Below are 23,758 nucleotides of genomic sequence, written 5' to 3' on the forward strand. Positions count from 1 at the left end.
TCTTTCCACCTTTTTTGTGGAAAGACCTATTGAATTTGTTCTGATTATTTTTTTTTCTTCCGCCTAATTTTTTTCTTGCGGTGTAAAAATGTTTCAAAAGATGTCGCTTAGTTTTTTTGTATATGATATCATTCAGTCTATACGATTTTGAAACTGACCCTGTTTAACCGAACACTTTTCTTTGTAAGAGTTATCTCCCCAAACACTGTTTTTCTTGTTATCAGATCTCCTTCGCACACGTAAAAGAAAGCGACAAATTTATTTTTCCAAATTGCTCGTTATATCCTCAGGATGTTACGTTTTATTTTCATGGAAGCGTTACTGGAAAACCATTAGTGATAGAGGCCTAGACTCTTTTGATTTGAGGTCCTTGGTCCAAAAATATGAAAATGAGGTCAAGATCAAAGGTCAAGGTCATGTTCAAAAATATGATTTTGGCTTGTTTTCTCTTATTTTCAGAAATCCTATAAGATATCGACAAAATATTTTCACAAAATGTGTGTTTAGACATGGCGTAACACGTAAATTTTAGTTAAAAGGGTACGTAAACATTTGATGCGACTTTTCCCCCTTTTATATCTTATATAAGTAAAGGCTTAGGGTCTTTTGATTTAAGATCCTTGGTCCAAAAAAATGAAAATTAGGTCAAGGTCAAAGGTCAAGGTCAGATTCTAAATTTTGATTTTGTCTTATTTTCACTCTTTTTCATTAACCTTATAAGATTTCAACAAATTATTTTTACTAAATTATGAGTTGCGACATGTCGTAACTTCGAAATTTTGATTGGAAGGGTGCGAAGAGAATAAATGGGATTTTTGCCCCCGTTATATTTAGAATTATGCGTAAAGTCATATTACTCATGAACCATAGATAATACAAATTTTGATTTTGGCTTATTTTCACTCTTTTTCATTAACCTTATAAGATTTCAACATATTATTTTTACTAAATTGTTAGTTGCGACATGTCGTAACTTTTAAATTTTGATTGGAAGGGTGCGAAGAGAATAAATGGGATTTTTGCCGCCGTTATATTTAGAATTATGCGTAAAGTGATACTACTCATGAACCATACATTATACAGACCTAGGGTCTTTTAATTTGGGATCCTTGGTTTATGACCTTGAAATTGAGGTCAAGGTCATAGGTTAATTGGACGTTCTAGATTTTGACCTTTGCTTGAAATTCATATTTATATACCATTTAGCCATAGGAACTGACATTACAACTGAATTTTAATATTTTCATATCAAAATAGATCCTTATTGGTGGAAAGACCTTCAATTGTTCTTTGAACAATTGGTTTTTATTTTTTTTTTCTTCCGCCTTATTTTTTACTTGCGGTGTAAAAAAGTTTCAAAAGATGTCTCTTATTTATTTTGTATATGATATCATACAGTCTATACGCCTTTGAAACTGACCCTGTTTAACCCAACACTTTTCTTTGTAAGAGTTATCCCCCCAAACACTGTTTTTCTTGTTATCAGATCTCCTCCGTAACCGTAAAAGAAAGCGACAAATTTATTTTTCCAAATTGCTCGTTATATCCTCAGGATGTTACATTTTATGAAGGTCAAGGTCAAAGGTCAAGGTCATGTTCAAAAATATGATTTTGGCTTGTTATCTTTTATTTTCAGAAATCATACAAGATATCGACAAAATATTTTCACACAATGTGTGTTGCGACATGGCGTAACACGTAAATTTTAGTTAAAAGGGTTTGTAAACATTTGATGCGACTTTTCCCCCCTTTTATATTTATATTAGTTTTATGGTAATATAACTCATTAGCAATATAAAGAAGAGGACTGGGGTCTTTTGATTTTCGGTTCTTGGTTGTTGACCTTGAAATTGAGCTCAAGGTCATAGACAAAATAAACGTTCTAGATTTTGACCTTTGCTTTTACCTCATATGTATACATGATACAGACATGGGACTTTTTGCAATAGGTTGTAAGCAATGTGAACTTGTAAAAGGCAACAGGAAGTGACTTTTTGTTTACCGGAAGTAGCTATTTTTTGTTCTAAATTTATGTAAAAGTAAGTAGAACCATATATTTTTGGAATCAGTGTCAATTTAACTATCAAACTACACCGGAAATAACATCATTTGAACCGAAAGAAAACAGTTATCTCCCTTATCCATATTTTTTTCCGTAGAAACCATAATTTTTTTGTATCAGCGTTCGTCAAGCTGTCATTTGACACTACAACTGACATTTGAACCCAAATTTTAATATTTTCATATAAAAAATTCGTTACTGGTGGAAAGACCATATATGGTTCTTTGAACAATTGGTTTTTAATTATATTATAAATCCGGTAAAATTCAAGAAGATGGTTGTAATAAGGACATAAGGTACATATGTTATTTCATATGTAAAACGTTTTTTTCCAAAACGGTCAACCGACTCGTGAAGTCGTCCGCAAAATTTACGAAAGGATGATTTCAACTACACCTTGTTGAACTCTTGGCTTAATAGCTTTCTTGTGAGCAGCAACCCTATCAAGAAAATCATATTTGGAAATACAAGGCCGGAAATATCGTGTCCATTGGGAAATATATACTCCGTATGCAGGTGCCGCTCAAATGTCGCTACATAGAAATGGAACTTTCACAATTTGGAATCTGAAATCATCTCTTACGTCGTAAAGTTTTGTGTTCAATCGACACTCATTGTCAATACTCAATTTCTAGAATTTGATGTATTCAAGAAATGAGGTAGACTTAAAGCAGTGTTCATTAAACTTTGAGTATAGATTTATATGTATTAAGACAACCTACATTTAGTATGAATACTCCCGTTTACGGGACATTTTGTGGTATACCGTTGTATGTCCGTCAGTTTGTCTGTCGGATATTCACTTAAAAAAAGCTAAAATCAATGTTTTATATCTATTCACTTGAGCTCCATTTCGTTTTAAAGAAATTTTAGATTTTACGTTTCCGAGTTGTTGGATTTCCAGTTTTCCGGACATTACCTCAAGAATGCTTTCACCAACTTGCAAGACATTTTTGTGAATTGTGTACATCTATAAACATGAGCTCCTTTTTGATTTTAGAAATTTTTGATTTTACGTTTCCGAGTATAAATCTATTGATTTAAACTCCCGTTTTTGTTTATAGTCTGACAACAGATTTACCAAGTATTGCGCAATATCACAGTGTATTACACAACAGCAACAAATTTTTGATGGAATATAAATTCAATTCATATAACCAATTTCAAATTCTTTGACTATATTTATACAGAAACCTATATTATGTCAACTATGTAATTACAATTCAAATTCAGACCATTATCAAGCGTGAATATTGTGTGCCTTTTGCCCCGACTGTTCAGGGTTAAACCTCTGTGTGGCAAATTCAGCTGCAATCAGCGAAGCACGTTATTTTAAGCTGTTGACAAAGTTTTAAACTTATAAATTCTCATAGATGAACTGACTAAAATTCATGTCTGATCAAATTTCATTAATAATGTGTACTTTATTTTTATAAATGTTAATGAGTTGATATTATGAATTCTGGTGTTTTAATGAGTCATGCCTTTTCAAACAGATGTTTATAGTTTTCTTGTGTAATGCTGTTATACCATTGTCACATACTAAGGAAAAAATATACACGCCACATTCTGTATGTGCCTGCCATTCTTGAAGAATCCAGTTAAAAAAAATAAGACACTTTTCAATCTTATCTGCAAAAACTAAGCTTACAATTGAGAGATCATAATTTGAAATTAAAAACGTTTTTGTAAATCTAAAGAAAGTCTCATCTTATTTATTGCTCAATCGGTGTCTAGTCACATTTATTACTAAAACTTCCTTTCTCTAATAGAAAATTAAATCATGGTTTCAGTGTACATGAAAACATTATTTTTAATAAAATCAGCCTCATGATTAAAAGATAGAACAGTTTACAAGAGAGTTTTATTGACATATTTTAGGTAACACCTTTCAGGAAAAAAATCAATTCAAAAGTATTTTCCACTTCTTAACATTTAATTGGGCATGTTTGATAGTGTCATTTACATATAAAAAAGAAGATGTGATATGATTGCCAATGAGACAACTATCCACAATAGACCAAAATGACACAAATATTAACCACTAAAGGTCACCGTACGGCCTTCAACAATGAGCAAAGCCCATACCGCATAGTCAGCTATAAAAGTCCCGATAAGACAAAGTAAAACAATTCAAACGAAAAACTAACGGCCTTATTTATTTAAAAAAAATGAACTAAAAACAAATATGTTACACATAAACAAACGACAACCACTGAATTACAGGCTCCTGACTTAATAATGTTTGCCAAAACAATTTCAAAAGAGAGGCAACAGATACCAGAGGCACAAGCAAACTCATAAGTCGAAAATAAATCGACACACCATGGCTAAAATAAATTCTGACATAAAATACGTTATAAATGATAATAATACAGCTTTGTTAAATAACAAAACCATGTTAACCAAACATGCATTACTCCACAGATAAATGAACAGATCTCAAATAAAGTGAGTTAAATAAAATTAAAGATGAATTAAACAAAAATAAAAACACGATTGAAATTATGTGTGATCTACGATTTAAAAGTTATAATTTTCTTTAAATCATTTGGATTTTAACAATCAACACGAGTGTAAAGTAGATTTGTTTATCCTTGCAGAGAACCTGGAATTTCTACCAGTTGTTTTTTGTTTGTTTTGTGAACTTTTGTTTGTCTTTTTATCTTTTTCCTTTTTGCTATATGATGTCAGTTTATTTTCGACTAATGAGTTGAGATGTCTATTTGGTAGTTTTCATCCTTCTGATTTTTGTTTGTCTTCAGAACAGCAAAACGAACTAGCGGCTGTTTGTTGTTTTTACATTACGTATGTTTTGCATTACAATACTTATAATTCTGACAGAAATAGACTAACAGACAAATATTTGAACACAAAACATAACATAGATAACATAAATACTGAGCAACACAAACCCATCTCATGTAATCCAGAAGGTTAAACGTATCCTGATCCCTATGTGACACTCTTCGTGTTGCTCATAGTAGAACAAGCTTGTTTATTAGTTCAAAGGTCTTGTTTAGCCCTTATGATAATCATACTCACGACGACATACACTGCGCTTAATATATCTATATATCTATCGATAATCTTATTTCTGTCAGAAAGTTGTGTTGTGTAATTATTTGTACATATCTTTAAAAAAATACCAAAATTGCAGGCAAATGTTTGAATAGATCTTCACTCACAAACACATGAAGAACTGCGGCCATTTTTGTCTCACAGTCAAATAAGTTGAGGTCTTAAATTTTACAGAATTCGATATATTAAAAGTAACCTACTCCCTATGTTACACTCGTCTTGTTTTTCATAGTACAATGTAGTACACACTCGTTTAGAAATCGAAAGTTCATATGTTTAGTAAGTACATGTATATCATACTTTTTGTTTAGTCTTTCTGACAATCAAACTCACGACGACATACACTGTACAATCTTTGCTTCATATATCTATATATCTATAGATAATCTTATTTCTGTCAGAAAATTGTGTAAGTCTTCCTACATATCTTCCAAAAATACTAAAAATACAGGCAAATGTTTGAATAAAACTTCACTCACAATAACACGAAGAACTCCCACCATTTTAGTAATTTACTGTAGTTCTAATGATGTTTAATAAGACTTGTCTCACAGTCAAATTAGTTGAGGTCTTAAATTTTGCCAATTTCGAAAATTGATCTCAAATCATTACACAGAATTAGCTATAGAGTTAAACTCACAATTTGTTTTCGATCAAACAACTAAAAAATAGGTTCATAGCCTTTGTAATATGCTACAAACTTTCAGAATCCAGTTTTTGTAAACCACAGGAAAATTTGATATTGAAACTATAGGTTTGTAATAATTGAAGGTAAAAAATCAACAAATTATGTTTTATACGTTTTATAGTGGCTGAATTTATAGGCCATGCACGTACCGATAAACTTCATTTCTCATTTTATTATGAATAAAGCACATTTATCCATGTAATGATAATGACCACCTCAAATGTACTTTGTCCTGTTTTTCGTCTTCTGGTTAAATGCATTTGCATTACCTATTATATTTTAAAGATCTGATTTGAATTCATATTCGAATTGAGTTTGAAAACAATTTCATTATGGCACCCTCAACGAAGTTGGGGTGACATATTGTTATTCTACGTTTCTTTTTGTTTTTATTTTTATTATTATTTTTCTTCCACTATTTTTTGTCCGGAGCAGTTCTCGGAATTGAATTGACCAAAGTTGATGGAACTATGCTATAATGTTGACCACCATGTGAAGTTGTCCCTCTGACTTTGGAATGGTCAAGATGGCTGCCGTTGCCATGGAAACGGGTAAAATGTGAAAATTTTCAAAATTTTCAAAATGCTCCAATCTTTCTAAAACTTTACAAGAATGATAAATGGCATGTGCTGATGTGCTCTTTGACTTTGGAATTTCAAAAATGGCTGCCGTTGTCCTGGCAATTGGGGAAGGGTGCCATCCGTTATTGCTAGCAATTACAAATCTAGTTTTATTTGCAGTTAATAGTTCGAAAAAAAAATCAAAACGTTCTGTGAAAACATATATTAATGCGATGATGTTATGCTTGTACGAAAGGACAAACACCGCAATGATCAATGATTGTTGTACGCAATATACAATTTTCAGACAAAGCATGTAGAAAAGTAATGTAATTTTCCTTTAACATATCAATCCAAAATTAAAATACCATGATAAAGTAAGTTATTACTGGCAATAATATAGCTTTGTTAAATAATAAAACCATGTTAATCAAACATGCATTACTCAACAGATAAATGAACAGATCCCAAATAAAATGAGTTAAATAAATTTAAAGATGAATTAATAAAAAATAAAAACACGATGGAAATTATGTGTGATCTATGATTTAAAAGTTATGACTTTCATAGTTTTCTTTAAATCATTTGGATCATAAAAATCAAGACGAATGTAGAGTAGGATTTCTACCAATTGGTTTTTGTTTGTTTTGTGAACTTTTGTTTGTCTTTTTATCTTTTTCTTTTTTGCTATGTGATTGTCAGTTTATTTTCGACTAACGAGTTGAAATGTCTGTTTGGTAGTTTTCGTCTCTCTGATTTTTTTTTGTCTTCAGATTAGCAAAACAAAGAAGCGGCTGTTTTTTGCTTTTACATTACGTATGTTTTGCATTACAATACTTGTATCTTTTTTTGAGATCTTAGGAACCTGATTCAGAAAGCAACTCAAGGCATTCTGAAAATCAGAGGCTATTGAATTAAAACGCAACTAGAGTTTTTTTTTTTACAAAAACACGTTAATTTACAAAATAATGAACTGGGAGGAAAATTGACAGCATACCATATAGATAGAAAAAACGGATGTAATATTCTAGGTCAATGCGAGTTTTGTAGTAAGATATCCTACATCTTTATTAAGCAATGTCTGGACATTTATTATATTTATAGTTTAATCATTACAATCCAACTCATAACATAAATTAAAGTTACAGATCACACGCAAATGAATATACTGTGTGACATGTTTTGGGAACTATGACAGACAACAGCTGATAAGCCAAGAAGGCTCAACACATACAAAATAACTGCACTTTTTTCTCAGTGACTTAAAAAAATGTATGCTAGATATGTCACAAGTATGGCATCAACAACATAGAAAAAAAAGTTAAGGTAAATAAAAGATTATTTTTTTTCCAGAACAGATATAGCTGTTATTATAATTATTTGTTTACCGTTAAATATATTATAAGTCGGTATTTCATAAAAAAAAAAGTACAAAAAGCACCCCACCTAATGCTACACGTTAAATGTGTGTCTCCTCTTTCCCGATAAACTAGAAATGGATACTGTTAAATATGATACTATGACCAGTATTAGTACTTCTAAAACATTTGGAGTCAACCAATCCTCAAAGAAAAACCAATAAATTGTGTTATCATATTATAAAACAAAATCAGATATGTATTTGACTATGAAAACATTCAATTGCTTAAATCAAGTGTTAACTTTTGTTTAAAAATTATGTATGTAAAAGTATTAATAATACACCAAAATACCTTTTGATGTACATGAAAATATACAGAAATATGTCATGAAGGTGGACTACAAGTAATAACGTATGATACAAGACATGTGCTACCTGAAATGTAAGAGAAGAAAGCATCTTAAATTTCCGACATAATGTGAACACCAGTTAAATCAATGCATAAGTTACCAAAATTTATGTATTCTTGTATTCGTAAGCAGTCAGTTACAATTGGCATTGTATTTAACATTCACGAATACACGAAACTCTTCTGTTTTGTTTGTCCTTTTCGTGTTTAAAAGGCATATCAGAAATGTTTTATCTATTATAAAAAAATTAACAAACAAAACCAAGAATTTGATTTTAACAATCTATTGTATAGTACATGTAATATACTTTCTGTGATATGAGACATATTCCTTTAATTAAGAATCGCTTGAAAATTCCTCCATTAAATCTATGACTTCTTCAAGTTTATGTGCGAACTGAAGGGTTTTGCTTTCCTCCAAGTCCTCAAAATCATCAATAATCTGAAACAAAGACAGTATATGTTTGTACCGCTACGTTAAAACTGAGCTGATGAAACCGATCCTTTAAAGGTTTTTAATTGGTGAAGTTCTTTAAGAATATGTTGCAACCGGGAAAATACTTGTGGATTATATTTTCTGGCAGCTGAACAAGTATAAATAAAGATTATACCACTGCATCGAGTGTGATACGATATTTATCCACTCGAGACATGCAAATTTTCAAAATTTAACGCGAGGCTCGCCAAGTGTTGTAAATATTTAAAATTAAAATTGGAGAGTGGATCCATATCGTATTACACGAGATTTGGTGGTGGGATCTGTTTTCTAGTGATTTTAAACAATATGCAGACAAATTCAATACTTCTTTTCAAATGATCTGCAAAAAGATGCGTTCTTTCTATGTGACGTCATCAGACATGGTCGCCTTTTTACGTGCCGTCACAAAAGGTTAATTCAGAGGAGAAGAAGAAAATTCGACGTCATATTCGAATTTCGACCAATTAAGAACTCATCAAACGATCCACACGTTGATTAAATAAAAAGATAAAAATTGAACATTTTACAACTTGAACCTAAATCAAAGGCGCATGAAATGTAAGAAACATCTACTCGTGAAACTACTCGAATTATGTTAACATAGCAGTGTTCGATATATTGTAAACTGGAATGAATTTAAAACTTGGGAATACAAGTCATTTAACTTTATTTTAAACAAAGAGAGCTACTCCGCACCTAAGTGATTTCTATTTGGATATTGTTATAATGGTTATTTTTATAAGTTTTCTTACATCAGATCTATACTTCCCAATAAACAAATTATACAGTTGATGAAGAGTAGCTTGTCGACTGAAATTCAATTCTTCTTTCTGTGTCTGTAATGAATAAATCACTTTGTCTGCTTAGTACTGATTACTATTACATTTAATAAATTTAAATAAACTTTGAGGTCCATTACAATTGGCAAAATCAAAAGCTTTTACACTTCAAACGAATGTTACAATATAACCTTCGCTAAAATGTAATCAAATGACAAGTGCGAGGTTTGGCATGCCACAAAACCAGGTTCAACCTGCCATTTTTCCTTTAAAAATGTCCTGTTCTAAGTCAGGAATATGGCCATTGTTATATTATAGTTCGTTTCTGTATGTGTTACATTTAACGTTGTGTTTCCATTGTCTCGTTTGTTTTCTCTAGTCATGCTAGTGTTTGAGTGTGCATTCACATTACTATAATACCTGTCACGGTACTTTTCTATCCCAAAATGTGTATTCGGTTTTGATGTTATATTTGTTATTCTCATCGGATTTTGTCTAATGCTGAGTCCGTTTCTGTGTGTGTTACGTTTTTTTGTTGTGTCGTTGTTCTCTTCTTATATTTAATGCGTTTCCCTTAGTTTTAGTTTGTTACCCCATTTTGGTTTTTTTCCCATGTATTTACGAGTTTTGAACAGCGGTATACTACTGTTTCCTTTATTGATAAAGGAGTTTTGATATACCTTGATAATTGTACAGATATAGAATAGACATAAATGTGTCATGAACACAACAAAATTGGTAAATTGTACATCATGTGAAAACAATGTTTGACCATCTCAAATTGTCCTTTAGATTTCCTTTTTTGGTTTCACCTATCCTAAGTCTGGAATCTAATGTTCAATGGGTGTCGTCTGTTATGTGGTGCATATGTGTTCTCGTTTCTTGTTTTTTTATATAGATAAGACCGAATTGGTTTTTGTCACGTTTAAAGGGTTTTACACTAGTAATTTTTGAGGCTCTTCATAGCTTGCTGTTGAAGACAGAACCTTGACCTATGATGATTTACTTTTAAAGACTGTGTTTGGATGGAAAGTTGTATCATTGGCACTCTTACCACATCTTCCTATATTTTTGGGGGAATCTCTAATAAACCTAAGTAATTGATAAAAAAAATAGAGTACTAATTACATTTGATATTTCTTCTAATTCACTCCAGAATTCTTGTTCATTCACTTGCTCTACTCGTACGAAGAAAGGAGCGATGAGTTTCCTGTATCTTGGTATATCTTTATGAAACAACAGTTTCTGTGGTGGTGACTCCTGTTAAATTTAATGATAAATAATTATTACTTAGTTACTTATACTTGCCTCTCTCTTATAATTGTAATAAAAATATTCACGTGCATATATTTTTATTGAAAATGTTAGTGTTTCATGTTACCGCCAATTTTTTATTTTTAAATCGAACCTATTCCACAACACAATTATTCGACATTCCTTGCATTCCGTGTATATTGTGAGAAATATTTCATAGCATTTTTGAAGTAATTTAGTGAAAATTAAAGGTGCCAGCATAAACTAAAACTGTCTATAAATCTGCTCATTCAGTAGAAAATAAATCTGACCTTGTTCACTTTGTGAGCTGTCTGTGTGAAGCTTTCTACAAACACTTGTCTTAGAATGTCCAAACATGGTTCCACATGACCAGGTACATTAACATCAAACAGTATTTCTGGTTTAGCTATGAACGGAGCCCACACTCGCGCGGCATAACTAAATCAGAAAACACAAAATTAGAAATTAAGATCCAGTTTTTAAAAAAAACGTCTAACATGATGTAGTATGATTGCCAATGAGACAACTATCCACAAGAGACCAAAATGACACAGAAATTAACAACTATATGTCACCGTTTTAAGTTCTTGGTATGCATAATAAAATTCTTCGTATTTTGATTAAATAATGTAGGTCATACAATATCTTCCGAGTATCATGCACTTACATACTGTGCAAATGACAAATATGATTGATGGATTTGCTTTTTTTGAGGTCCTAAAACTCTGTCTTATCTAATAAATGTTTGGTGTTCCAATTTTCGGTTTTACTTGAACCGTCGAAGGAACCCTCACCCCCCCCCCCCCAAAAAAAAAACCAAAGCGCTTCTGGTGCATCCATTTTATAAAATGTTGTTTTAGAGTTTTTTTTTTTAAAAACACTGGGTCGATACCGTTGCTAGTTGACGATCAGTCCCCAGTTGTATCATCAGCTCAGTATTCAATAACTTGCAAGTAACATGAATAATACCAGGCTTTCAAAGATTGTTCGTTTGTCAATTCAACATTATTCAGAAACTCAATCAGGCAAAAATTATCGTATATATTTATGTAGTTTTTTGTCATGTAAAACTTTTAACTCTTTCATTCTTGTACATCTTTGGCTTTCTTATACTCGTCCCTGGGCGTTTCTGATGAAAATACATCCATAAAAGCGTTTTGGACAAATACAATTGATCAGGCAGTGTTCTCCTTTTTTGAACAATACAAGAGATAAGTTTCAGGAGCCTGTTATTCAGTGGTTGTCGTTTGTTTATGTGCTACATATTTTTTTTTCGTTCATTCTTTTTTATATAAAAACGGCCGTTCGTTTGAAATGTTTTACATTGTGATATCGGGGCATTTTATAGCTGACGATGCGGTATGGGCTTTGACCATTGTAGAAACCCGAACGGTGACCTACAGTTGTTAATGTCTGTGTCATTTTGGTCTCTTGTGGACGGTTGTCTCATTGGCAATCATACCACATCTTCCTTTTTATATTCAATAAGACATTAAAATAAAATGAAAACGGATATTTAAGCATATGATACAAGAAAAATTAAACCGACAGGGTTTCCCATTAAACAGATGTTTATATGTCTATAAATTTCATTAAATTGGGCAATAATATTAGTTGAGGTAACTTGTCTGTGTGAATTAGTATAAGGAACACTCACCACTCAATTTTCCATGCTTGTAAAACATCTGACTCAATTTTATAGTCATTTCCAAACGTGTCTAACATGCAGAGGAAGTATCGAATTGGTATGGACAACGATTGCGAGTCTATCAACCCCTCAAACGTTGAGTCAATGTAGTCGGATAGAAGCAACTGGAAATGATTAATAAATAGATATATATATTTATTTTCTTTTAAAAAGTCTAGATATTAATAATCGATCTTTCTTTCGGCGGCGTCTACGAGTACTGATACATTTACTCAAAAATTGAATTACATTAACGCCTAAAAAGTCTACAACAATATTTGAAAAAAATTACGAGTTTTAATCGCAGGGTGTTATTCGTTTAAGATTTATAGGTACGTAGCCACGTTCAGTTACTTACATGTAACCTTTGTCAAGTATTTTTTTTGTTATTATCATCAAATTGCTGAAATTAAAGAAATGTACCAGGTCGATCGTATCGCACACGATTATTTTGTTTGCGATACTATGGAGTTGAATGATAAAGGATTTATTATATACAGTGTTTTGTTTGCTAACTTTGACTTCAAATTAAAAGAAGTTTTTATTTGAATCTTACCTTTGTATGGAATAATCTATTCAAGAATATGTCACCAAAATCAGTTTCTTTATTAGACTTTACGTCATCAGGAAGGTTTGGCTGAAAATATATAAAGTCTCATTTAATTGTACGCAGTAGTATGCGTTTGTTTTTAAATTATGTCAAACAAAAATATATTTATAATTCATTCAGAACATGACACAAACAAGAAGAAACATATTACTGTTGCCTTACCCAGTATATACAGTATAAAATGTAAAATGCATAAAATGTCCAAACGGCATATTGAAAGGTCAACTAAATATGATCTAAATACACAGAAATAAAACATTAAACACAAACGAGAAACAAATATATAAACAACTCAAACGATGAGATATATACAATTTCTAAAAAGTGTACTGAATAAGACCTGAATAATCAAGAATATGCGAGGAAATGTAAAAGCTAGTTGTTTACACTATTTAAGTTTATACTTTTATTCCCAATAATTTGACCTGAACCGTCATTCTAAATCATTGAACTTTAAGTCACATGTGTACAACCGAGCTGAAAATTATACCCGCAGTTAACTGTTCATTTATAGTTTACACTCTTTGACTATAGTTTCAACAATATCAGAGTCTAATGTATAGTGTGCATTTGCACTTTTTAGCTCCGGTTATTCAAAATAATAAAAAAAGATCCTTCTAAAATAACGTCGTCATCAGACTTATCGGAAATATTTATCTATTTATATTTATGGTTCTTCAAATTTCAAGAATTCAATTAATTATATTTAACATTTCGATCAAAGATCAAAGATCTGTTGATCAAGTAAACTTTTACATTGATTGCTTGGGGTACATAATATTGCAGTCGTTCGTCACGAAAAATGTATATACAATCAGAAACGCTAGAAGAAACGGAATACATTAGCAAATAATTAACTAAATTGCAGTATTAAAAGTTTTATATGTATTTTATTATGTTAATCACGTCAATATTGAAGTATAACAATTGTTTTATGGTTTAACATAAATAAAAAACAAAACACCTTACAAACCATCAACGCATGAACGAATACTTAACAGAGTTAAATGATGAACCGATACATTTGTACATTGTTGAAGTACCATTCTCTTAGACATATCTTCAATTGAAAACTTGGTACATTGGGGTCCATCTGTCTCATCGGCTAATCAAAATATTCAACATCTGTTTTTGGGGTCATTTCGAGTTTTCACTCAAATCACAAATTTATGGGGTATTCAGTGGTCACTTACATCCTAACTTTAGCATAAGTCTTGCCAATATTTTCTGGCTAGAAAGCTCAGACAAAGGCTTGTGCTAATTGTTTCGCAGATCGGCTCTCTCTGGCTTTCTACTATATCTTTGGCTACTTATCTGAATCACAGTTCAGATGCTTATCAATCACATGCTTTGGAACCAGGAGAGCGGATAGTGCATAATATAGTGTTTCTGTAGTAGCTTTAAACTAGATTAGACACTGGGCACTAACCAGCCGATCTGACAACTTTAAAGTTATGTTTGCAAGCAAACCGCAGTTTGCCTACAACTACACTATTTCTATTGTTTTTTCAAAAAATTCGGATAAAGTGACCATGCACGCTAAATTGCTGAGACAGCCGTACGCCAAAAATGTATTGTAAATATTGTATAATTGTATTAGTTAATATGTTTTTGTAGTTTAGCAATAAAATTATATTCCTAGTTGTCTTGTGTATAAATAAGTACCAACCCTTAGTATACGATATAAACTTATCATATGATCAAAACATCAATTTACTTACTGAAAAGTTTTCATCAATGAAAAAATATTGAAAATTATCTGAGACTGATTAGGCATGGCAGTAATTGGTTTTGAGTTTAAAGTGTTTAAGTGTTTGTGTTTAACTATGCATTGTATCTTCACAATCGATTTTTAAGATTTGAACATCAGTAGACTCCCGTTGTCTTGATATGTCATCCATTTGCTAGTTTAGGCTCAAAGTCAATGACTCCTCAATTTAACAACCAGCACACAATGAATGAATATACGTATACATATTCAGAGCGGAATGAAAAAAATGTAAGTAAGTTAAGTTGTATGCATTGAGAATTCTTGAATAGAAAACTATTAAATATGTAATAGATAAAAAGCACCAATATTAAGTATAAACTCAAAATCGTACCAGGACATCAATTTACCAACTAAACAAGTTTCCTTCAGAGAAATTTATTTACAAAATTGACATTTTGACATGGTGTGAATTCGTATGTCGATTGATGTATTATACCAAGAGAAAATTAACTTTTGATGCGTCCAGTCTGGTTTTTAAGTTCAATGAGTCCTTGTTTGTGACCTTTATTTTTCTCACGCTAACCAAATCACAATTTTTGAATATCGGTAAACTACTCACGCCTTAATTTGATATATTTTTCTAGCTCAGGGTTATACATATATGGCAATGCGATTGTCGACCAGAAACAAACTTAGAAGAAATAATCAACGAGCGAATATAAATACATAGTGAAATGGGGAAAACACTAGAGTGGATCGATCAATTGAAGTGTTATTGAAGTAGTTACTGTACGAAGTCTCTTAAAATAGAGAGCTTTTAAAGTGAGCATTTCCTGTAATTTATCATTAATAAGCAAAAAAGAAGAGGTATATGTTAACATGACAATCAGGACATCAGTTTACTTACCGAACAGGTTTCCTTCAAAGAAATGTATTGCAAAATGAAAATTATAATCATAAAAAATTAAAACAAAATTTACATTGATGAGGAAAAGGCATTGCAGATACTGTCCCTTTCTGTGTTTTTTTATAGCTCGCTGCTAATTGTTATCACTTTGTAACTCGGTTACATTGTTGAAGACTTGGATATATTATGTCAGAGAAAAAAAAGCTATCAAATTTTTATTATAAACATATATTTGCACTGGTTATTTACTTTCAGATTAAACTACAAACCACATGAAATTAATATTCAGAATGATGGTTTAAGCATAGTCTTCTTTAAAGTATTTTTTTATTAATTTTTAAGTAGCACCTTACTCACATGATGTTTAACTTAAGATTATCAAATGTGTCAAGACTTAAATATATTACATCAAATATAGTTTATATTAAGTATGTTTTTTTCTTAGAATTATTCATAAATGTTTATGAGCAAAAATGTATAGAGAAAAACAATGATTCAATATACTTGTACATGTACCAAGTGCCATTTTTGCGTTTCTGTATCCTCGCCCTCATCACTACCCGACACCAGTAATTGAATATCCTCTGATGTAACACTTTCTGTTCGAACTCCTGATGAATTAGCTAGTTAATATAAAAAAGTTCTCAATACCAATCTAGAATAATACATCATAATTTATCATAATCGAAGAATAATATATGAACTGCCTTTAAATCTCCTTTAATACATATTATTCGGGTTATTAGTAACGTACTTCACTAGTAAGTCCTTGCCTCTGTACATGTAAATGTTTCATGAAAAATACAAATTATCCGAAAAGGTTTCCTATTTTTGAAGGAAACATTTCAATGAAATTCCACTTTTACCTATTATAGGCACAGTAACGAGAATACCACTAAACACTGATTGAAATGAGTATTTTGTAAACCAAAAAATTAGAAAAAAATAAGCAAAAAACCTACAATACAAAGTTTTAATGATATAACGTAGTTGATATCGGAAACAATACATGTCTATGCTAAAGTTATAGGGCATTTAACGGTTCGAATACTATGATGAAACTATCTAACTCTACATATATGCTTATAAGTGTACATAAAGCCATATAGAACTAAAACCGACACTTGATATGTAACAGTATGAAAAGTTATTGTTTTGAAAACTGCAAAACATTAGAATATATTCACCATATACATCTTCTTCGTCAATGTGCTTGTACATAAGGGCCATTCTACAGTTGTCCGTAACCATATAATGTTTTAGGGTATTTAGACAGATCAATCCGTTGTTTCTGTCACTTGTATTGTCGATATCATTCAAAGTAAGTTTGCCTGATCTTCCTTCTTGCCATTCTACGATATAGAGATTGAATTAGTTCTACTACTGGTATACCTCAAAATCTAACGTATCGTATTATCTGTATAGTCATTCAGTATAAGATTAAAATGAACACGGTGTCCATCTAAATGAATCACATTTAATCTGGAGAAAAGGAAACTTTCAAATGTATCTCCAATAAGCGTAAACCTCGAAAAAAATTATCAAAAATTTTGCTTAAACACAAACACACTTGCGACACTTATTATTGAACAAAATGTAAATAAACTATGTAGCAATTTTACCTGACCATATCGGGAAATAGGTATTTAGTCGGATCTTAACACGTTAGTGTGATTTGTTTAAACCGGTTTTCGATAAAAATCTACGAAGAAATGTCAAAATGTTTAGGACTTAATTAAATCCGTATTTCGGTAAGATTGTGCAAGCATACGATTTTTATTGCGTCAAGTGGCTAGAGATTTTTTCTTGAGGAAGTTTTAAAAAAGTGCAAAAAATATTTTTATAGTGGGTTAGCTTTCATTAGTCTTCACTATCTATAGATTAACAACTTTTGGTTATATTTATAAATCAGAATCATCATTGAAGGTGGAGCGCGATTGCGCAGTTAATTAATTATATGGATGTGCCATTTGTATGATGAGTGACATTCCGTGGTACTATGTGCCAATTCGAAAAAGTTATACGAGAATTGTCTCCCCTTAACAGGTTCATTTTTTTTATAATTATGTTTAGGTTTCTGATATAATTTTGAATAATTACAAAATGAATCAATGCAATATATTTCAGTTTTTGTTATTGATGTATCAAAACAATTGATGTACGAATATAATTTCATAAATTTGAAACGTTTAAAATTTTTACATACCAATATAAAGAACTTTTTATCATTTTTGAAATATACTATGAATAAATAATGCATGAAATTACTTCCCGTCATGATAGATTGATTGGGAAATGGGCCAGAGTTATCTATTTGTGATCACAGAGAGGGACTAGCAAGCAAATTTTGATTGCAGCTAATTCATTATTAAAACAATGTTCCGCTATAAACGAATGTTAGTTTATACAAATATAAGGACTAAGTTAGCTAAATCTACAAATTTTATTTGAAATTATGAATTTTTATTGCAATAGATTAATATGCTAAACTATGTTCATATGCCTGATAACTACTCACATATTGTTCAAATTATATTGTAAGCAAAAGTGGAAAAGCAATATAGCATAAAGCAGATGTAAACATATTATTTAAACATCCTCATGTGTTACTAGATGCTTAAATTGGCAATCTGAAACATTTTAATTTATGGTTCAGGTATCACATGTATTAATTGAGTAACCTTTATTTCTATGATTATCTACAATGATTACAAACACCTCTGAATTATTTGCAAATGTCTATGCCCACACGTTGCAAACACAATTTTAGGATTTCAGTCAACCGAATAACTTTATGAATAACTATAATAATACCAATAAAGAATGATATAAAAATGATATTACTAAAGATGTGAATACAAATATATTTCATTAGCATCACTGACTTTACGACAAGGTTTTTTTCTCGCTTTTGTTAGAATAATGTATGTACGTTAAAACGTTTAACAACAAAATGTTTAGATACAAGAAGAGGTAAAATATATGATAGCGTTCCAACTTGCAAGATGGTTTGTTCTACTTTGTGTATCATGGATAATCATACCTTATTTATATATCAAAACAAACATACAGTGATGGTCTTGTGGTAAGAATTCTTCCGATGTTCTGATTTCGGCATAATCCCCCAAACTTAGAATGTAGTTTCAAAGTTCTCGTGACTTCAAAGAAGTCATATTATTTCTTTCAGATGTGAATTTTGTATTTTTCTGCTCATATGAACATGACAATACCGATTATTTAAGTACGATTAAACTATAATTTTTTTTTTTTATAAATAGAATAATTAAGTGATATATTGTTCCTTGTAATCTACGTTTACCAAAAGTTGTATGCAACAGACATCTTTGAAGGCTTGACAAATTATTCATAATGATGAAAAATAGTTTTGTAAAAAGTTATTTGCTTTTAATATATATGTAGTTACGTACCTAAAGACAGTTCATCATTGTGTGGAATCTCTGAAGCAGGTTTATTCTTATATATCTGCGCACAACATTTCTGTTTTACCTGTGATATTGTATCACAGTCAAGAACTTTAACAGGATAATGCTGGTCACTGTTTCCATTCAAATCTATTTGTAAAGTCTAAATAAAAAAAAAACTTCTAGAATACGACTCTATGATGGCATGGTAATACAAAGCCATATTCGTTTCATATACAGTTTGTTGTGTACTCTATGATAGACCTTGAATTTTTGAAACAGACTCACATATTCATGGATAAAAAGATGCAATGAATATGTCTGTTTTACCTTGATTGGCAAAATGTAACCAATCTTTCTTCTATAACAACTTGTAAGTGATCTGCCTATTTTCTTATTTTGTGTCTTAAAAAAACTAAAAAGATTAAAAATGAGTTCAGTTGAACTTTCAATTTTATTGTTTTACATTGATGAATTATACATACAAATCAGGAATAACAATCTATTGATTCATAAATACACAATTTAATCTAAACGCAATCGGAAACATTGAAAACATAAACTGTGTTTGAAATCACGCAAGAGGTTTTCCTCAGTCTTCCTAGAAACATAATTTCAGTTTTACGTACAAAGTAAAATTAAGTGAGTGGAAACATATACGTACAATAGTTTGATGTTCAATCCTCATTTTAAGTAGTTTTTCCTCTGCAATGGTGTTTTTAGAGTTAGCTGTAAGTGCATCAACTGGTGCCATTTCAATAATTGTCTGTACTGCTTTGTATAACATGAACAATTGCATACCACTGTGTGACTGAAAACATGAATGCAGAATCAATATTTTCGACAGGGAGTAAGCAACATAAGTTAATATGTCATTCATTCCGTTTTTACCTTCAAACTCTGATCATATATACAATAACAGGAATAAACTATGAGTATTTTGTTTATTTCATAAATATTCGTTTGAAACATGAATAGTGATAACGGGTATACATTTAAGATTTCGTGCCATAAATATAAGGAATATTGAAATAAAATTTTAAAAAAAATTTGATATCTCAAGCCTTTTAAAAATAGTATGCATATTTACATATGGTAAAGACAAGTATGTACTCAGACAGTATAAGTTAAACATAAACAATATTCTAAAACATTCCACCTAGCTAACCATGTTATGCAAATGCGTGTAGCACAATTGAAAGTAGATGGACACCAACTAATTTGCCTGTTTTTACTTTTTTCATGAACTTTTCAATACCTACTCTTAATTGCTTATACAGTCCTGTCTGTAGCCAATTGACCATTAATCTCATGGTTATTGAATCTAACCTACAAAATAATAAACCGATACTGTATTTTCGGGAAATTGTGATGTAATTCATGAAATGAATTTATTACAATATAAGAGAGTGCATGTCGTAAATACCCTAGAATTTGAATTTGCAATCGGTAGGATTTTTATTTAAACCAGAAATAACTACACTACCTTCTAAATAAATTTTTATAGTTCTTTTTAGTTGAGGTCTGAATAAGGTCTACCAGCAAACAATGAACCAATCTACAATAATAAAAAAAAACATTATGTGATAGTATTAGGTAAATGTGTCATTGCTTGACTTTGTGCAAAAACAAACAGAAGAACTATTAAATATGTGCTCTGAGGCACTATAGAGCAGATTATTTCAGTTTAATCCATACCAAAATTAGAACAGAACAAATTAAAATCTGGCAGTGAAATTCCAGAAAAGTATAAGACGAACCTAGTGATTCATTTAAGTAATATTTATTCATCTTTTTAAATTCATTCATTTATCAATAGATTACTAGTATTTGATGAAGACATTAATTTATTCAGATTGTAGAATAATCATGTAACTAATCTTTGGGATAAACATTGATATTTCTGCATATAGCAATATATATATTTTAAGCTAAAAAGAATAGTACAAAAAAAATTATTCACTGATGTCTCATTACACATTATAGTTAAAGTCGGTATATTCCATACGTAAGCGTATGTTTAAAATAAGTTACAAATGAAGTAATATGAACAAGCATGGTCATGACGTTAAATATAATCGTTATAGAAAATATCACTGTGCTATATGAACGATATAGTTATCTGTTATGCAAATCAGTTACGTACTACTCTCTGACATATTAGACATGTTTTCCATGTTATGCTATTAAAATGAAAAAAATGTCTGATTCAAATATTTTAAACTATGAAGAAGAACCCGAACAAACAAGTTGTGTCTTTACAAAGAAGTTTTACAAAAATAAAAAAATGAAGACTAATTTTCATTTTTACCTTAAACTTCAGCATATTTAGACGGATATAAACTAGAAAAGATTCTTACATAAAGTAGTTTTAAATACTCTATATCGTAACCGTAACCATTGACAGTATTCAAGGTTAGAACTAGTCATTTATAAGAGTTTCATAACAAATTGTTCTTATAGATCAGATAAGGTTACTCCAGACCTGTGAATGATCCGCAATTAGTACATGACACACAAAAAGCTTCCCAATGATATGTTGTTTACTCACAAGTACCGATAAATATACATTTTATGTTTAATGGAATTGGAGTCATGCGACATACACATCTGCATCATTCAAATGCACACTTTGTTTTTATTAGAAATGAATGGAAATGTGTTGTAATCGAAATCAAATAAACTTACTCAAAAAAGAGTCTCATATTTCCAAGCAATGAAATCGACAAAACTGAAGAAAAATGAGCCCTGAAAAATACAAATGGAAGACTTGTGAAATATCCTTTATGATCGAAAGCAATTAGTTAATAATAATTCATCAACTCGACAGATGGTAATATGTCTAAAATTTGAATAATCAAATAATGATTTTTAATCTAAAATAGAAAACTGAGTGCTTAAGGGTATTTAATTACACTAAGAGAAAAAAAAACCAATGTGTTTGATAACATCAATTATTGCGATTAAAATATATATGATTATCAAAAAAGTAGTTTCGTCAGAATATGACCTTAGAGTGTACAAACATGAATACAATATTTAATGCACTTAAGCTAAATATTTGTTGTTTGAGCTAAATAATACCAACTTACTTGATCTTCCTTATTATATAAACATTATATTAAAAATTTTAAAAAAATGCATTTATAATACTTTTCTTGCATTGTCAGCATATTCGGCCGATCTAATGTTTGAACTAGTGACTTCAAGAAAAGCTTATTCGACAACAATGTTTCAAATTTTTCCATTGGATTCTGTATTTTTGTTTTCTTTGCGTCTGTTTTCTGCAATAGAAAAAAAGTTTTCTGTTTTCAGACAAATCAATCTAGATATAACAAGAGGCTCACAAGAGCCTGATTCGCTCACTATTATTTGTTGCTTCAATCTTTCATTAATGATTATTTTTGCATTTTGATATATATGAGTTGCTTAAAAATTACATTTTAAAGTTCAAAAGCGAATAAATGCATATTTATTGTAAGACTACATTCATCTGAGAAGAATTTCTAAAGTTAGAACACAAACAAATTGGTTAAAAATGTCCTTAATGGGTAATAGCTCCTTATGTGATCAAGTGAAATTTTTGTCATGTTGACTTATTTGTTGATCTTACTTTGCCGAACAATATTGTTGTTTCTAGTTTACCTTTATCTATAAAATATTCAAGACAGTTTTCCAAAACTGCAAATTTCCTGATGAATCTGAAATTTTCATGGCAAATAGATCTAACATTAACATTCACATGTTTTCCGCATGTCCGATTTGCTTTAAATTCTTTAGTTATTGAGATATAAGCTAAAACCTGCATTTTATATTCTATTTTTATTGTTTTTATGGATAAAAAATTCGGATAAATTTCATAAACTGGATTTCTAAAGGAACATTCATTTAAAGTTTGGAAGTAATAGTCACAGTAGTTTCAGATAAGTAGAATTTGAAATGAAAGCAAACTTGAAGAACAAATTGTGAAAAAATGTCTTTAAAAGAGGGACGAAAGATATCAAAAAGATAGTCAAACTCATAGATTGAAAATTAACTGACAACACCATGGCTTAAAAGAAATAGACAAACAGACATATAATAGAACAGAAGATACAACATAGAAAACTAAAGACTACGCATCAAGAACCCCATCTAAAACTAAGGGTTGATATCAGGTGCTCCGGAAAGGTTAGCCTATCCTGCTCCACATGTGGAACCAGTCGTGTTACTTATGTTGTGACAAATTCGGGTAATAGTCTAATTCGGTAGGTTGCATTCGTGAAAAAGGGAAGGATATATTAGTTTCGAAATAAGAAACATATCCGATATCATCTGTGAAACATTTATTTCATAACAGTTAACCAACTCGTTAAGGGGCAATTACTTCTGAAGGGGTCTATTGGCAATTTTGTTCATATTATATTTTTGATAGATCTTACTTTGCTGAACTTTATTGGTCTTTATAGTCTATCTATATATAATAATATTCAAGATAATAACAAAGCAGATGCTCCGCAGGGCACAATAATATACGACCACAGAGGTCGAATCCTGAACATTAGGGGCAAGTATGGACACAACATTCAACCTTGATACAGTTCTGAATTTGGGTTGTGATTAAAAATTGACACAGCAAAGGTTTCTGACACAGAATGAATGTGGTCTAATGAACTTGGAAGTTTGTTGCTTTTGAGCATTGAAAATGAATCCCCTAAAAAAAAAAATATTTGAAGAAAAATCGTTTTTA

General features: G+C 30.6%; 2 protein-coding genes across 2 annotated transcripts; both read right to left on the reverse strand.

Annotated features, from left to right (window-relative positions):
- Nucleotides 1–7,376: 7,376 nt before the first annotated feature.
- LOC134701043 (plexin-B-like) lies at nucleotides 7,377–14,262 on the reverse strand. Its single transcript, XM_063562185.1, has 7 exons — nucleotides 14,183–14,262; nucleotides 12,936–13,016; nucleotides 12,350–12,504; nucleotides 10,983–11,130; nucleotides 10,546–10,677; nucleotides 9,391–9,474; nucleotides 7,377–8,602 (listed from the first exon to the last, which is right to left on the reverse strand). Exons 3-7 carry the CDS (start codon nucleotides 12,415–12,417, stop codon nucleotides 8,498–8,500), a joined length of 537 nt encoding a protein of 178 aa, XP_063418255.1. The 5' UTR covers nucleotides 12,418–12,504; nucleotides 12,936–13,016; nucleotides 14,183–14,262; the 3' UTR covers nucleotides 7,377–8,497.
- A 1,311-nt stretch (nucleotides 14,263–15,573) lies between these two features.
- Nucleotides 15,574–22,306, reverse strand: LOC134701039 (plexin A3-like). Its single transcript, XM_063562181.1, has 9 exons — nucleotides 22,183–22,306; nucleotides 21,718–21,777; nucleotides 20,516–20,587; nucleotides 20,292–20,358; nucleotides 19,694–19,840; nucleotides 19,036–19,192; nucleotides 16,795–16,959; nucleotides 16,124–16,230; nucleotides 15,574–15,619 (listed from the first exon to the last, which is right to left on the reverse strand). The coding sequence occupies exons 1-9, from the start codon at nucleotides 22,275–22,277 to the stop codon at nucleotides 15,587–15,589; spliced, it is 903 nt and encodes a 300-aa protein (XP_063418251.1). The 5' UTR covers nucleotides 22,278–22,306; the 3' UTR covers nucleotides 15,574–15,586.
- Between the last annotated feature and the right edge of the window lie 1,452 nt (nucleotides 22,307–23,758).

This window comes from Mytilus trossulus, unplaced genomic scaffold (assembly GCF_036588685.1).
Source record: "Mytilus trossulus isolate FHL-02 unplaced genomic scaffold, PNRI_Mtr1.1.1.hap1 h1tg000211l__unscaffolded, whole genome shotgun sequence".
Taxonomy (NCBI): Eukaryota; Metazoa; Mollusca; class Bivalvia; order Mytilida; family Mytilidae; genus Mytilus; species Mytilus trossulus.

Bases quoted from the DNA above. Each gene is read 5' to 3' on its own strand.
- LOC134701039 (XM_063562181.1), bottom strand. From the start codon at position 22,277: ATGGAAAAATTTGAAACATTGTTGTCGAATAAGCTTTTCTTGAAGTCA. The intron at 16,960-19,035 runs GTACGTAACTAC...TCTATATCGTAG, and splicing joins CAATGATGAACTGTCTTTAG to AATGGCAAGAAGGAAGATCA. The intron at 15,620-16,123 runs GTACATGTACAA...ATTTCTTTGAAG, and splicing joins AAACGCAAAAATGGCACTTG to GAAACCTGTTCGGTAAGTAA.
- LOC134701043 (XM_063562185.1), bottom strand. From the start codon at position 12,417: ATGTTAGACACGTTTGGAAATGACTATAAAATTGAGTCAGATGTTTTA. The intron at 10,678-10,982 runs GTCAGATTTATT...TAAATTTAACAG, and splicing joins CAGCTCACAAAGTGAACAAG to GAGTCACCACCACAGAAACT. The intron at 9,475-10,545 runs GTAATTAGTACT...TATTCATTACAG, and splicing joins AATTAGAAGAAATATCAAAT to ACACAGAAAGAAGAATTGAA.